General features: G+C 38.5%; 1 protein-coding gene across 3 annotated transcripts in view; it reads right to left on the minus strand.

The window, feature by feature from the left end:
- DLGAP2 (DLG associated protein 2) overlaps window positions 1-16937 on the minus strand; it is a 401254-nt gene that overhangs the window by 79568 nt on the left and 304749 nt on the right. For 2 of the 3 annotated variants that reach the window (XM_086461531.1, XM_086461530.1), the window contains one exon: window positions 6487-7556. In XM_086461531.1, coding sequence (XP_086317657.1) covers window positions 6487-7488 — 1002 coding nt within the window. In that variant the 5' untranslated portion in view covers window positions 7489-7556. Of the gene's footprint in view, window positions 1-6486; window positions 7557-16937 lie in introns of those variants that run through there. The other variant, XM_086461529.1, reaches the window with a different exon arrangement.

A 16937-nucleotide genomic window follows, 5' to 3' on the forward strand; every position in this document is an offset into this window, starting at 1 on the left:
CCATATAGACATTCAGGCTTTTAAACACACCTGCAACTCCACTTTAAAAAACAACATTTAAGCACAGCAGTGTAAGATAGTCAAAACCAGATGGAAAAAAAACCAATCAAAGCAACATTTATGAATGCTTCACCATTTTTTACAGTAAACTCCTTGCAGGAAAAATGGCATAGACTGCTCAGGCAAGGAGCTGGTTCTGCTCTAGGCAGCAAGCCTGCAGCATAGGAGAGTGTGCAGTCATTACAGCCCTGAGTGTGCGTTCCTGGCAGTATTGTTTGACAGATGCAGCTGGCCTGAGTGTATAAAATAATAAGTTACTCCTGGCTGGAAACTTCTTCAGACCCAGCAACACCTTTGGGTAACAACTGGAAAGGTCAGCCTTCAGCTTCGGTGAAGTGAACGTTGAAAAACAATTTGGCAACACACTGTACTAACGTTATAAAGGAGGACAATTTGCCCCGATTAAAGGGCAGTGGGATCATGGCCTCCATTTTCTACTCCTAGCTTTGACATTTCTACAGTAATAGGGACTTGCTTTGGCAGCTTTAAGAAAATACTAACTCTGAAATCTTTCTACTCTTGTTTGGAAAGAAGCTTCAGCAGTTCATTTCAGCCAATACTAGTGTCCTAGTACATGGGCATGGAAGCAGTGTGGTGTTGTATCACTGATTAACAGACTAATTCAATATACTGGTAACCTGAGACAACTGTTTGGTCAGAGCTTAACACTGTCATTGACTGAATGTATTTTTTTTTTTTTATTTTTATTTTTTTTTCCCTTGGGAGGGGTATTTAAGAAGTATTCTGGGTTTCTTTGTGACACATGAAACCATCAGCATTCATAAATACAAGGAAGTGTCAGCTTTATTAAATCCTTTTTATTTAATGTTCTTAATATCATAAGTGCAATACTTCAGAGATATTATGGCTAGCAAGAGCATTGTAAGGAACAAGTACAAGCGACTGAGCTTGCTGCTCTGCACGGGAGGATTACGCCCTTACTAACCTGGGGAATAACTCCACAGAGAGGCCCCAGGTGCTGCACTGGTTGTTGCAGGCTGGCATTAACACTGTGAATGGACTGTGGGGCATTAATCATGCCACCATTTGCCTTTTATTGTCTGGGAATTACAGGTTTCTCTTGCACACCTCCACTCGTGACTGGGAGGGCACAGGGCTAGCTGAGACATCCTTGTGAGACTCTAATGGGCTGTAGAAATCAAAATGGTACAGCATGTATCCATGCTGATTTAGGATACAGACAACCCTGCTACCTTACTATCTATACTAGTTTTTCCTGCTGTGAAAACAACCCAGTCAATTCTGGAGTGGTGGCTGGTCATAAAGCATTGTGAAGGCAGTGTGGGTGACAGTGATTTGGATGCTAGTATCAAAACTGCTAGCTTTGCCTAACTCCACAGTATGCATCAGTTGCTAGAGTATTAGGTGCAGTTTCTGTAGTTCATATATGGATTTTATGTCAAGCAAACAGATACAATCTAGTTCCACAAAGATGAAGTGCATTGAGTTCAAATCCATCCATCCTTGCAAAACAGAGGGAAAGTGCAAAACCATAGCATGCCTCTTGAGGGCAATGGTCTCGTTTGTGGGTATCTGTCCTGTCCCCAGAAGAGTTCCTGGAAAAATGTAACAAGGCTTAATGCCTACTTATCCATTAACTTGTTCTCAAAGCTCTTTTCTCCGTGTAGGCATAACTTAAACCAGAAAAAAACCTTGTTGAAACTGCTGCTTTTTTCTTTTTCCTTTTTAAGAGATCACCTCTTGTGCTTTTCTTTCATTCTGTAGAGTACACAGCTGACATTATTACCCACATGCTTAGCAGTGCCACTGCTGTAATGGATGACGCTAGTACTTAAATGCACTAGGAAGACAGGAGTGGGCTGAAGCCATTTTTAGAACAACATGCTATTTTCTTTTCTGGTGCTGACTCATTCACTGTACCTTGTGGTATGTTTACCTTGATTGCTTGCTGCTTCACGGGCTGTTGAATGGCTGAGGGAGGAATATTAATCAGTAACACGTAGCACTGTGCTCCAGAACTTCAGTGATGGCGAGTGCTATGCTTCTGCCTGTCTTTTGGCTTTATTGTAGGAATTGCTTTTCTTTAACTAGTATTCACAGGTATTTCAGTCCTGGAACCTGTAAGTGACACTTTTGTATCCACCATTTTAGCACAGCTATCTAGTTCATAGCCATTTTTCCTGTTGAAAATCTTTGCTCCTCACTAGTACTCATACCAGAGTGAAATTAATCAAAGTCATAGCACTATATACATGTTGAACATAATTAGCCAAAACAGCTGATGAAGACAGAAGAGATCTTGCAACTCATTTATCTTTTTCTTAACATATTTTATATTAAAATTAAAATGACATGGAAAATAGTAGCAGCTGCTATAGCTAAAACTATGCAAAAGAGTGCTTTACTGCATGTGTGATCTACTCGGGGTATTCTGCCCACTGAGTGAGATGACGGAAGTGTTTGGTGCCCAGAAATGCATTTGTAGCTCAATTTGTCTGCATTCAAAACAGAAATTAAAGGCTCATACATAAAAACTGTTGCTAATCATTCATAAGAATCTGATAAATGTTATTAGTGTACAGTTACAAATGACTGCTCTCTGCTCTTGAGGTGCTAGTTGACCATCTGGTTCACGTTACAGCTAAGCTTGATTTAACAATAAACTGGACCCCAAAGGAGCTTCCCATTCTTCCCTTTTCCCTTCTCTCTGTGTGTTCCCACCGCCTCCACTGTAGCAAGAGTTATGCAAATCTAATCCAAGCTTTAGATGAGAAAAGTAATCACTATTTTGTACAGCATTACTTCTACAAAATTAGTTCTCTGAAACTGTCCACTTTAGGGCTAGATGACTACTCATGCTGGAACAAGGTACATTGACTGAATCATCTCTAACTTACAACAGCACACTTGCTGTACAAGGAGATCCCCCAGCTGCAAGGACTCTCTGTGGAGAAACAGGGAATACGAAACCCTAAGTGAGCAGCCAGAGATTAAGCTTGGAGATTTACCAGTTAAAGAAATACCTGCTTTCAACTATAGGACATGACTTAAGCATATAATATGTAGATGCCTTCAAAACCTCTTTTCTTATCTCCTGTTTTCAGGTATCTGAATTTGGTAGAAGCTCTCTTCTTAGAAAGAAATTTCCTTTGTTCACTCTTCAGAGTTTCAGTCTTAAGGAAAAGGCAGCTTAGTAATTACTGTGCAAGACATAAATGGAAGCCCAGAAACACAACACAGAAAAAATGGTCTCAATCACAGGGCTAAGACACTGCCATGTCTTCCAGTTTGGGACTCTATATCAAAACTCTCCAGTGTAAAACAGAAGTAGCAGTATTTTATACAGTTGTCAAAAGATAAAAGAAGTAGAAGAAGACCAGTAGATAGAAAAGTGAGTTGGGCACACTGAATCCTCATATAGCTAGGTAGCAGAATAAAAGCCATATATATAGAAATAATATTATATTATTAATATATAAACATAGAAAATTAATGTTTATTATTCTGAGGTATGTTTTCATATTCATCTATAAGATTACTGAAAGACTATAATTTCACAGCTTTGCTTTACAAAGAATTAAAAAATATATTGCTGACATCACTCAGGAGAAATGTCTTTTAATATCATATGTTGTAATGCTATAAACACAGAGATCCTGTGAAGGGCCTGGGGTTTTACGCTAATCTGTTCACTTGTGCACCTCAGGGAAATCTGCTGCTGTATAATCAACTATATAATCCCTTGAATTCTCATTGGCAGATATTCTGGAGCAAGGCAGTAAACTCTTCTGGCTAGGGATCGTGATGTATTTCTCTACCTCTCTCAGTTTCTGAACCGAATGATTACTTTTATCCAGTCATTACTTGGTGATGCTTCTCACACTGCCATAAGAAAAGTTAAGTATAGCTCCTCAGTCTTGCAGATGGAGTAATCGAAGTGTGCAGTGATCAACAAATTACGTTTCATGGGTCACAGAGAAAGTTCACGTCAGAGTTAATAATGAGACTTATGTCTCCGGTCTTAATGATTACAGTGTGACAGCACAGCATCCCTCAAAGTAGAAGTTTCAAAACTAAACATTTAGTTATGACATTGACAGAATGGGGTCCTTTCCTGTTCTTTGCTGACCTTGGGCTAGTGAATAAGCCAGCCACTCAGTCTCAATGATATCTATGCTCTGAATGGTATATTGAGATTCTACAGAACATATATTTTATTTTAATATTTTGTAATAAGAATATTTCTGTTATAGAATTCCTGGTATTATTGCTTTGGACACAGTTATAGATTCTTTATGGTAGTAATTGAGCACTGGACTCTTAACAAATTTCCATTATAGGATCCCTGTGAATAGGGAATGGCTACTATCTCATTTTTAAAGGGGCTTAAAACCAAAGATCACAGTGTCTCTTGTGCAGCAAAACTTTAAATTCACATCTCCTAGATTTTAAGCTGGATGAACCTTCCTAATTACTGGATGAAAATTCCTTTCTGTAGTCATCCCAATTCACAAAACATAAAACAATGACTTTCAAAATGTGTGCTTTCCTGCTCCCTAGGCTCGCCACTGGGCTTGATCTAAAGCTTAGCGATAACCAAGCTAGTTTGTGAACTCAGTGTTTCACATTCACTTGAGGATGCTGATATAAGTTGGGAGTAAGAAGAAGACCCATGAAAAGTAAAAACTGGTGGCTTCTGCGAAGAAAAATGAGATATAAAGAGGGGGGAAGAAGAAAAAATGGAATACGATGAGAAGGAAAGCACAAAACTCAGCAGAGATGTAGAGGAAGCAGAGCTGCCTGTGTAGGAGTATGCCACGGCGAGGAAAAAGCTAGCCATACCTAAACTTCTCTGTAACGTCAGAGCTGTACACGCAGTTTTAGAACAGAGACACAAGTGGAAGTCTGTACAGGACATGCTTCCAGTTCTGGCTTGTTGAGTTAGATTAAAAACTTTCAGGGAAGTGCAGGCTGTTTTACATACGTGAGAACTGTACTTGGAGATGATAAAATATCACAGCTGCCATTCTAAATTGGAATCAATTTGTATGGTAATGCTATGAGGATTGCAATTTCTTTATTTTCCTTTCTCTGCAATGAGGAACTTTCCCCGTTTCAGTAGGGAAGACTGATCCTGGATGTCTGCATATGCATTTGAAAAGATTCGGCTCTTCAAATGTGACTCATTACTTTTGGAATCCTATCGCTCAGAGAGAAGAGAACTCTGCACAAAAGTGCAATATTTGTTGCTAGTCTGCATTTGCTGGCTACTGCCTAGCCCACAGGAACTGAAAATCTCTAAATACATAAATCTGGAGTGGAGATTTGCCCGTGTTAATGTGAGAATCAGTTAAGTTCTGCATTAAGAGAAGTTCCTTAAAAAGAAATAAAAGAGAAGGTACTCAGAACAATGTGGGCTTTGCAGGCTGTACTTGGTAAAAATACCTAAGAGAATATTTGCATAGTATGTTTTTTCCAGTGGCAAAGCTAGAAGAAGAAGTTATCCTCCCAGCTACTCCTTCCTTTCTGCTCTGCTCCCACTGCAGTTCCCTGTACACCTTCATGTGTTAATGTCACGTGTCATGGGACTGTTCTGGTCCTGGGCCATGTAAATGATGTAAATGTCTAAAAAATTGTTTTGGAAGCTATTTTTTAAACCCACATAACTTTAAGATCCAGATCATCATGCAGCATCTTGAAAGGTGACATTAGCATGGCTTTGTGGTGGCAAACAGCAGGAAGCAGCAGGTATAAGAGTTTAAATGTAGGAGAAAGTGGGAGCTTCTTGGTTGCTGCTAGAGAAAACAAGTGTGCAGAACACCACAAGCAGTCTTAATGCTAGGCCTGAATATTTTTCTCCCTGAGGTACCCATGTAACTTTTAACAAGGATAGCTTATAGTGTTATCTCAAAAGAGGCTCAAATGTGACCTTGGATGACCCAGTCACTAAAAGGAAGTTTGTGAGTGATCATTATCATGACAAAGCCATTGAGTAGACCAGTAAATCCATTCTCTTGTTACCTATAAAAACAGAGAAAAGGAATAAAAGAACACAAAACCAGGATTCCACGCAGCTTGTTTTTAAAACTACTCATTCAAGCACGTAGTTGAAACATTTTTTCTAGTCCCCAGGCTGCTGGGAGAACTGCCCGCTTTTTAGTCTGATATATGGATTTTATCAAGATAATCAGTGTGAAAAGATGAAAACACATCCACTGACCTTAAACTAATTTATATCGGACCAGTTTTATAGTTTTAAACCTGTGCTCTATAAACAAAGACAAAAGCTAGAGTTTTCTCACTTTCCTGGAATATCTGCATTAGGTGAGCCATACAGATACTCTTCGAGAGATACACAGACTACCCTTGGGTTTTTTACGATGACTATGGCATAAACTGTGAGGCTTTTTTTCATCACAAACCTTAAGAAAATTTTCCTCTTACCTGAAGGTAATGGCATGGCCTCAAGGAAGGTTTGATTTCCTGATGAACCAGAGGCTTATCTAAGTTCAGTGATGATTTGCGATAAGCTTCTTTAGCCTGACTTACTGTAAGCGTGGACCAAGAACTCCTTTTCATATATTTACCATCAGGGGTCATTGCTAGCCCTTCACAAGCCGAACATTTCACATCATTGTTACTTTTGGAAGTCTTCAATGAGAGATCCCCAAAATGCCCCTGGAGTGCCTCAGGATAGCAATGGGATATATGATCTGCATGGTGCCTATTTACCACACTAGGGGTTCGGTAAGTGCTATCACTGTCCAAATTATCATCAGAGCTCCACCAGCTGCTCATTCCAGATTTATGCTTGCTTTCTGGTTTTCGCTCCTTACTTTTACTCCTTTTGCTATGCTTTGAATGGTGCCCGTGATGATGGTCATCCCCTCGACTGTCTCCCTTTGTTCCATTAACATTGCCCTTGGATGATCCTTCCAGAGAATGAGATTTAGTAAAAAGTTTCTGGACTGAATGAACGAGATGGCGTATTCTTCCTGGGCTCTCACTGCGTTGTTCCGCAGCTGTTGAGGTCCTCTGGTACTGTAAAGTGTGAAACCCATCCCGGTGAAGAGGAAGCTGTTTCTCAAATTGGTCCAAAAGATTTGCAGGAATACGGTTAATCTTAGGGTTTCCGTGAGACATGGCGCAGTCGTCTCTTGAGTCGTAATGTGAGCTGTAGTGCATTCTGGGGAAAGTGCTACTTGACATGTGATCGCCCATTACCATGGGCATCATCATGCATTCAGAATGAATGGAGCTGCGTGGCGAGCAACGATGGTGGTCCATCGGGCAACTCTCCGTGGGGCTGAGAAGATACGATTGCCTTGGCTCCTGCCCATGGTGGATATGGTCGTGCGTGTGCTCACAATCTTCAGGGGATGCTAAGCCACAAGTATGAGCTGAACATAACTGTGGTTGGTTGCGACTACCAGATAATCCTTTCATATTCCTCGGAGCAGGAGAGTATCTTTCTTCATTGAAGTGCTGAGAAGGCGACCATGAGTACTGCTGGTCTGTCAGGAGAGCACATAAAACCTATGTTATGTGTCTGATTAAAAGATTAATTTGCAAAATCCAAGTATATTGCAAAATGAAATATTTTTTTCTCATTGAGTTTGATGGGGAGTCTCACCATTCATGGAATTTCATTCACCATTTTAAAACTGGTTAAAATGCTCACTACAAGCAAATTATAGGGTGACTGCAGCCTCCTTCCTGTTCATGAAATTGTCTGCTAGCAGTTCTAAATTTTATGAAGCTATTCATTATGCAAATTTAGTCAAATAGGTTTAATGGATACATTAAAGAATTCAGTTTATCGTTTGATATTTGGAATTCATATGTCAAGCTTTGCGGCTAGTCATTTAAGCTACATGGGTCTAGTTTCTGTTTCTGTGGTTTCTCAGCTGGGTATCTTAACCTAAATGTATGCTTTCTCCATGCAGCCATTTTTGTATCACAAACTGAACCTCATCTTCTTAAACGAATCTCAGTTTCAGGATCCCAAGTTCACTGTTCATAAACATAAATAATAAACAGCAAAGAGAAAAAGAAAATGAACATGCTGAAATGAAGCTTAATTTTCATATCACTAAACAGTTTATGAATAAGCATTTCATACTATTCGAACATCTGTTATCTTTAGTCCAGAAGTATTATTGCTATTCCCACACATGTAAAGTCTTCTCCATAAAGCATTTTTTCCCTTTTTATGTCCACATTACAAAATATTTATTTAATAATTGTATGATATTCCTGATAAAACAAATATCTTCAGGTTCAAGCCTCAAGTTTTTAGATACTTGATTATTGGTTCCTATGGATCATGTGCTCCAAGTGGTCGTTATTAAACAAGCACGAATACTAAATAAGAGCAGCTTGTAAAGCAAAGCCTTTGATTTTTTTTTTCTCTCATGCAATTTCTTGCAGCTGTCAAATGCTACAAACAGAAGATTAAAAACCCCAGAAATGCTTCAATTTGATTTTTGCATTCACTTTCCCTCTTCAATTTCAGCTTATTAAAGCAACATTTCAAAAGCAGACAAAGATATAGGATGCAAGAAAATCCTTCAGAGGATCAGACAGATACATAAGTGTTTATACAACCCACTTAGCACAGTCTTTCTTCAAATTTGCTCTCAAGAATCTGAATAAGCTTGCACAGGTGCCTGATACAAGGAAGCTGAAGTCCATAATGAGAATGGAAGCCAGAGAATATGTACTTTTTATGTATAACAATGTAACTGGGCACTGGAGACCAACCTGGAGAGATAACACAGTAGCCAACACCACTTTGAGGAGTTTCTAAGCATATGAGAAAACTCTCCTAAATCATGTTCCCACTGCTGGTGAAATCTCGATGCTTGGATATCAATATCTATATCTCTCCAATTTTATTCAACTAATAAGTGTTATGTCATGATACCTTCAGTACCGAATGCAATTTGTTGCAAGTGTTTAGCATGAGCAATCTCATAACCTAAATGCTCTAAATTTCCTATAGTGGAAGATGCTTGAATAATTTTGTTACATCCTAATTTCAACAGAGCTCCACATAATGTTTTAAAATGAATGTAGCATTCAACTAATAAACAATAAAGTATTCTTCATCCTAGGCACAATCCTGCTACACTAAAGTCAAAGATGGGTTTAAGGGTCCAAATGTCACCTCTAGACTTTATTATGATGTGAAACTGATGTGTGTGTGCTTACGTCCTTTTCTGCTTCTATTTTCTTGGCTATTTTCACATTAAATTAAAAACTTATTACTGTTGGTTACTCAGTCTGTTGTACCATTTAGTTTATAATACCCTGCATAAATGCGGTTACAAAAAGGAAATATAACTTTCTCTGAAATAACATAATTTTGATTATCCAATTAAAAGTACAGCTATATATAGACAAGGTAGTAAATTATAACAGTGCATTGGGATTCAGCCACATAAGTAGCACTGTAATTAATGGTACTTAACCCAGTATATTACTAAATGTTATCAGGGGAATAATAATGGTCCATGTGTTGAAGTTAGTCTGTGCTTCCAATAAAGGGTTCCCAAAGCACCTGACAGAGAGTACTGCATTAGTTTTTACAGTCCCATGAGATGGTGAAGGCATTGTTCTCCTTTTACAGAAAATGAACTGGAATACAGGCAACATTTTCCAGAGTGCTTGTGGATTTGCCGATTTTAATTTTCACAGTGGCATGAGCCAGAGGGAGGTGGAAGGAGGCTCTTCCATCAAACTGGCAGCATGATGAGAGTCAAGCTTGAGTCTTTTTGTCACAATCTTGCACATCTATGAATGAAAGTAACTCTTGCACCAAGTCTCGCCAATGCATTAAAAAAAAAAAAAAAAAAAAGGAAGGGCATGACAGAGATACAGAACAAAAGAAAGCGTTATGTAGGAATAAGAAACTAGTTTAAATGAGTTCCCTAGCATGGAACTGCTAGTCCCTGATGATTTCTTTAGGCCTTACACAGCATCACACATAGCCCAAAAGCCTTCAAACATTTTCATCCTGTTACATCCCTAGGAATATGAGGCAGCACGATTTGATTGCACTGCAACGGATAACCTAACAACAGTTTTTCTGTCCCTCATGAATCCCTATGATTTTAGGTCAGTGCAACTATAGAAAAATGCTGTTTTCTATATGTTGCTGTCACAGCCTTATAGCATTTTATGTGCCCCATGGAACATCAGAATTTTTTTTTGTTTGAAACATGGTAGTTAGAAACATCTATAGGCATTTAATAAGCATAATCAAAATAATTAAAAACTGAATTAAGAAGGGGACATTTTCCAAAAGTAATTTTCCCCTCTTAAATCTGCCATGGAGAGTAGCTGTTACAGATAAAGTTTCAAATTACTTACATGTGCATCACCTAAATTTATCACTCCAATTAGGTTTAGGTGCTGCTTGGGACATCAAACCTGTTCTGTGTGCTAGGCACATCGCTTCTTCTTAGAAACCCTCTGAAAATCTTCAAAATTTTGCATTCTCTTATATAAATTTACCAAGTTATCTGTGCTTCGTACTATTCAGTCAGCTTTGTTCAGGAAGCGTATTTTAAGGCTCGAAGAAACAGTTGAGCTACAGCTGAATGAATTACTGTATGGTACAAGACCGGTTTAACTGACCATGTGCTGGCTCCTAGCCTGCCAGAAATGCAAAGAAAAATGTACTAGCTTAAAATTCAGTTAAGCTAACACACTTTTCTAGCATTTGCAAAGGGCTAAAAGTGTGTCTATGTTCAATGTCCACAGCTCAGCTGATTCATAAAAATTCGTAAAGCTACAGTATTAATGTTTTTTTTTCCTCAATACTTTGAAAAGAAATTTAAGATTTTGGTACAACAAAATAATATCCAGACATATCCAGTAATGACAGATTGCACTAGAACTGTAGTTTATGTCTTGAAGATTATGGTATCTAGAATAAAATATGTTTTGTTTTGTTTTTTAGGGTAATCACTCTAAACAATGCAAAAGTAATTGAGGATACTAATGTCTAGTCCTTTAAAGAAAGTGCCTCCATCAGAACCAAAGAACTGAAGAGAGACAGAAGAACAAATAAACGTAATCCAAAGAAGGCAGAGGAATGGGAACAGAGAAAAAAAAAATTGTGTATGAAGACAGGAATGGCTGTTTTTCAGATTTCATCAGAGCAAAACGGTATCTTTCTGTTGACTCAATGGTTAGTCAGACAATACATAAAGACCGTGGGGTGTACCTAGACCAAAACAAGTTGCTATGTCAGAGAGAATCCAGTAATTCCAAAATTCTGAAAATCCCTTAAAGCTCTTCTCTGAGACTGCTGTACAGACATAAGTGAAATGTTAACCTTGTCAGATAGAAGGATTTCTGCATCCCTTCCGCTCTATTTTAACTCTCTCCTTGTTATGCCATGTCCTTTTCTGCTTTCCTCCCCTGTTTTTTCTTCTGGACTTTATGATACTAAGAGAGTTGCTCTCTTACTCCAAGCAGATGTTAGTCTGCCTGTCTTCAGGGACTGGTCACAGTTTTTAGAGCATGTAAGCTTCTTCCTTGTGCCAGTCAGTATCAAGGGAAGAAAAAGAGGTTCAAGGACCAAGCGTATTGTTTGAAATAATGAATTAGAATTAACATTAATTCTTCTAGGGCAAAAGGGCAAAAAAACCCTCTAAGCAAAGAAAAATAAGCACTGTGCATCTCTAGAGTTCCTGGAACACTGCTCTTTGTTAAAGAGAATCAATGTGAAAACACTGGAAACCTCTCTGACATTCATAGGAATTGCATGTCTCCACAAATCTTTTTGTACAAATATTTTTGTGTGTTATGTATTGAAAGCAAGCTTTCAGAGCATAATAATAATTCCTGGAACTACTAAATGGTGCCTTATTTTTGCTTTTATTTATTTATTTATTTATGTGTGTGTTGTTTTTTTTTTTTTTTTTTTTTTTCCTTTGCAAAGCACTTCCTTTTCTATTGAGAAATTAATTTAAATTGCTTTAACCTTATAAGCACCTTGGTAAACTGCTAACCCATCTGAAACATTTGTGCTGTTTTCTTTGGAGAAGAAACAGCTCTTTTGCATACTGCAACCAGTAAAATGCATTGCTGAAAAGAGATACTTAATCTAGCTTTCAAAAAGATGCAGTATAGAAAACCAGACTGCTGCATTGTGCTGTTTCACTCAGCTCAATTAGTGCTGCAATGTATTATGAAAAAAATATACTCACAGCCTAACCTATAACTAATCCAAATATTAAATAGTGTAAAATTGAGTATATTAATCAAAACAATACATATTAAATATTAAAATGCATAAATAAAATGTTTTAGCTGGAGATTTGTATGTTCATCGACTGCAGTAAGTAACGTTAGATGAGCACTGTTTCCTCTTTAGCTTGTTCTAGTATTTTTCTCTGTTTTATTCTAACCTTGAAAATTAATATTTCCAGGGATTGAGAAGAGTGACTAAACAGCCAAGTGCAAGGAAGAAATTTTGGAAATGCCTCAAGCTGCTATTCTGGTCTCATGAGATTTCTAACCTACTTATGTAGCACACCACCTTGTATAAAATCTACATAAAATTGCAAAGACTGGGTGACTACCTAACTTTAACCTGCAGCTTTAGAAGAGGACTTTTATTTTCCATTACACTGATTTGATGCATTTGCACTGCATGCAGTGTATTCACCTATCTGTGAACTGCTATCTAACATCTCAGGCTGCTTACTTGAAATATTGGACTTTGAGGGGTAACATCCCCTGAAAAATTAATAATATCATCTCTCTTAGGACTATCACAACGAGGTCCTTTATGCACGCAGTCTCCCTGCACAGTCAAAGGAGAGAAGTAGGCAGTTCTGAGGACCTCAAACCAAAAACCAAAATGCCCAAGGCTGTCAAAAAAACACAAGCCATGGGCTGCAGGTGGATTCCTGTCCTGTTGTGACACTTAAGCCAGGAAATTAAGTACCTCTCCATTCAGGATCCTGAGCAGTCCTTGTGGTATGGCTGTGTTTATACTAGCAGATTAAATAGAGCTAGAGGATGTGATCAGTCCATACAGTTAAACTGTTGCCATCATAGTTTCGTACTATGTAAATAGGACTCTTCCAACCAATATATAGATATGATTTCAAGAGCAACATGGGTCAAAGATTGTTACAAATATGCTGTCTTGATGTGGGGTTTTTTTGGAGCATAGAAACTGGCATGATTCATCTCAGCCTGAAGTACACATCTAAAAAATGTCAAATGAATACCACCCTTCATGTACATATTTATCTCTGCTGCCTGCAGTGAAAGCTGCGGATGACAAGTTCCGATGCAGAAAGCTACATCATAAATATATAAATTTAGGTGGTCTGAGGCATATGTCTAATGCTAAAACATGGAAAATGATTTGACAGCCCAAGCTAATTCAGTGGAACCACATGATGAAAAATGACCAAGGGTAAGATGGTTTTTATAACTCCCGTGTTAGATAAAAATGGACATGCAAATTTTATTCCTAAAACAGCGTCAGTGACCAGAACATACCCATTTGGAACAAAGTCAGAAAACTGACTGACGAAGTAAGGAGCACGTGGAGTGCTGCCATTTATTCCATAAGTCGCAGTTTCAAACACTGACGCAGAGGTCTGCAGGTGGAAAAAGTATTTGATGGCACCCAATCATATTGCTCAGCACAATTCTCTGACTTCAGCTCCATTCATCTTTCAAATAGAGGTTAGTAGACTGACAATCCAACATCCCAAGGGATTTGTTTCTGAGATAAATAAGCACCATCAGAGAAAAAGGAATGTAGTAAAAGGAATGCAGGATAACTGTCGATGAGTGAGAATGGGATCTTTGAGGTGGCGAGGTGCGAGGTGGGGGTATTGAATTTTAGGGGACACATAGTACAATATACTGGGAGGAAGACAAGCACAGAGGACTCTGATCGCTGGTGAAAGCAGTGACAGGGACATGCTAAAGCAGGGTTACAACACCGACTGCCTGTCACAGAGAACAGGGTGTGCCACATGTGAAAAAGGAGAAATGTGGAAACAGTATTTGAGGAACGATGACAAGGGTGGAAGCATGGGCACTCAGACTGTGTGGGGATTATGACAGGCACAATATTGTGCCTGTGCCATGACAAAGGACAGGAAAGAAATCCATATGAGGCAATATGGGATGTGCAAGAAGCTCCAGCGTTTGAAGCGGAGGGATGCAGGGAATCCTCAGGATGGTGAAAAATTAGCTTCCATTGGCTTGAAGTGTATGATGCTCTAGTGAAGTGTATGATTGGTATGTAGCACAGACCTTCACAGTGCTTTTCAAGTTTGAAGTACATCGCCACTATTCACCTTTTTGACAGTGCAGTGGCAGAGGTAAGTTCACAAAATTATCTAACTAACTAACAGTATCCATATGATTAGTGAAGCATTTGAAAAAAAAAAAAAATCAGGTTTAGATTGACCTAAACTAACTAATACACAATCTTCTGTAGAAACATAGCTGTATGGAGTCAACCAGGGCTTCATTATGCAAACATCATTGAACAATTGGTTATAAGAAAATTGTTTATAATGCTTCCAAATACAGACCAGAAAAACTAAGCCAACACCATTAAACTGCCTTTGTTGCTTATTGTGCCTGGCTTTATGGACTTATCTACCTAAAGGAGAAAATTTTGCTGCTTGCAGTTACTAGGTCAGATACAGGAGACAATCAGTTTCCTTCGTCATTAAAACTGTAACAATTTTATCAGCAATTAAAGAAAGCCAAAGTAATTGTGTTGTACACTCAACGATATACACAGGAATCTACACACAACTCCGGAAGTAAAAGGGAAATCCTTGCCACATTGATGGCACTGACAAATCTCTCATTAACTTCACTGGGGTTGGGTTTAGTTCTAAATGTTTGCTGAGAAAAGTTCTTGGTCAGTTTACCTATGGATCCTGGTCTCACATGAGGAGGATCACCTCTAAACAGGGCTGTATTTTACAGAAAGTACAATTCATGCTGTACTGGAATAAATATGTTAAAAGCCTGGAAGAGTCCACAGTCAGGAAGATGATGTCATGGAAGGGTGAAACTGGTTCTGCTGAAATGCTGCCATTGATAGCACAAGAGCCAGGATTTAATCCCAAGGATCCAAATCACTTGGACTAACTAGCCAGCTGAATGGAACTACCAAATCTCCAAGGTTTCCTCTCTAATAAAAAATACTTATTGTTGATTTTAAATGAAAAACAAGCAGAATAAATAATGCTGATATTTATGAACTTCCGGAATGAATTTTTATTTGCTTATTGTTTCTGGAATTCTTCTGAATTTGTCCTTTATTTATAATGATATGTCATGGAGGAAGTTTACCATCCTCTGTAATACCGAGGGGACGGCAAGGAACTAATGTTTCTATATCCAAGCAAAAATATTTATCATACATCCTTTGTAAATTGCCTTTTATTATTTCTCTAAAACATGAATATATTTTAAAGATTTTTCTTATTTTATAGAGTGCTCTTCTGGGAAAGAAATAATCTAAGCATTAATTCTTGAAAACATTGATTATTGCCACGGAATATATGACTGCTCAACTTTAAATACCTTTCTATTTCAAAATCCTCTTTATTTTTTTTTTTAAACATTCAATATAGCTTTTAACTTGTCAGAACTGCAGAAAATTATTTGATTTTCTGTTTGCTTCAGCATCAATTCTTTGCAGCCTTTTAATTCACCAAAAATTTCAGAGTTTCAGCCTTGGTCTGACCCAAAACAATTATTTCTTTTACTTTTTGGTGTTCATCATTATCTACTCAGCTGTACACCCTTGGTGCTGCCTCTTGCTGCTTTGTCATTGTGTTGTGAACTTTTCTACTCAGCTCAACCCACTGAGATGGAGGAGGTCTCATCCTGATTTTCCTATGGGGTGCAGGAAGAAACAGCAGCCTGGTGACAAATTCCCTTTTAAACCTGTTGCCATAGTAACAGGCAGAAAATCTCCCTCTTTCCATAACCTTCAGACTGGAAATTTTTCAAATCAGGGTGCCATCTCTTTTGTGCCTGGATGAGCTCTGTTTTGGGTCTGTGAGAAACATTGCAAATATTAATTGTCTTTTCTGGCAACCATTAGCACCCAGATTTTCCATGGGACTGTGAAGGGTCAAACTGCAAACCCTGCTCCTGGGATGAGTTGGTGGTGTAACTACCTAGCCTTTGGCAAGTTTGAGACAGGGCATCTTAATGTACTGCTGTCTGATTATTTACGAAGAGAAATGACTTTGTAAAAAAATGGAAAAAACAAATGGAATTGCACAAGAAATTCATGGTGAAAGGTGAAATCTGAACTCACCAGTGGAAGCCTGGATTGCATTAGCAATATTTGCTGGTGTTTATCTTTCTGTATTAGCTACACTAGTGCAAATCTCCTTAGGAAGACATACCAAATCAGTGACCTTTGTGCTCAGCACTGAGAAAGTCAGACGAGGTCATGTACCTCCATGCTGGAAGTACCCCCACCACCCTGGTTGTGCCAATACAAATTAGTTGTCCTGCCCTCGACAGAGCCTAAGCAGCCTATAGTGAACGTGAAGGTAGAGCATGTTAACTTTTTTCCGGGGAAATGCCGAGCACTTCACTTCAGCTGCCCATCATGGGAATACATTTAAAAGGCTGCACATTTTATCCTTTTGCAAGGAGACAATACAGCGAAGACACTCAGTGAAGAAGGCAGGCAAGGCGAAGCAGCCAGGTGAGTCAGTCTCTCATCTCCATTGCAGTGGTTGCACTCTCTATGGGAAAGTAAATGTTGCAGATCAGCTTTGCACGCAGGTGTTACGGAGGTGACTGGGGCACAGGGGAGAGAAATAATTTTCTCCTATGCTAACATCCCACATCCCATGTGTGAAACT

This window comes from Leptosomus discolor, chromosome 2, assembly GCF_034619465.1.
Source record: "Leptosomus discolor isolate bLepDis1 chromosome 2, bLepDis1.hap2, whole genome shotgun sequence".
NCBI classification, from domain to species: domain Eukaryota; kingdom Metazoa; phylum Chordata; class Aves; order Leptosomiformes; family Leptosomidae; genus Leptosomus; species Leptosomus discolor.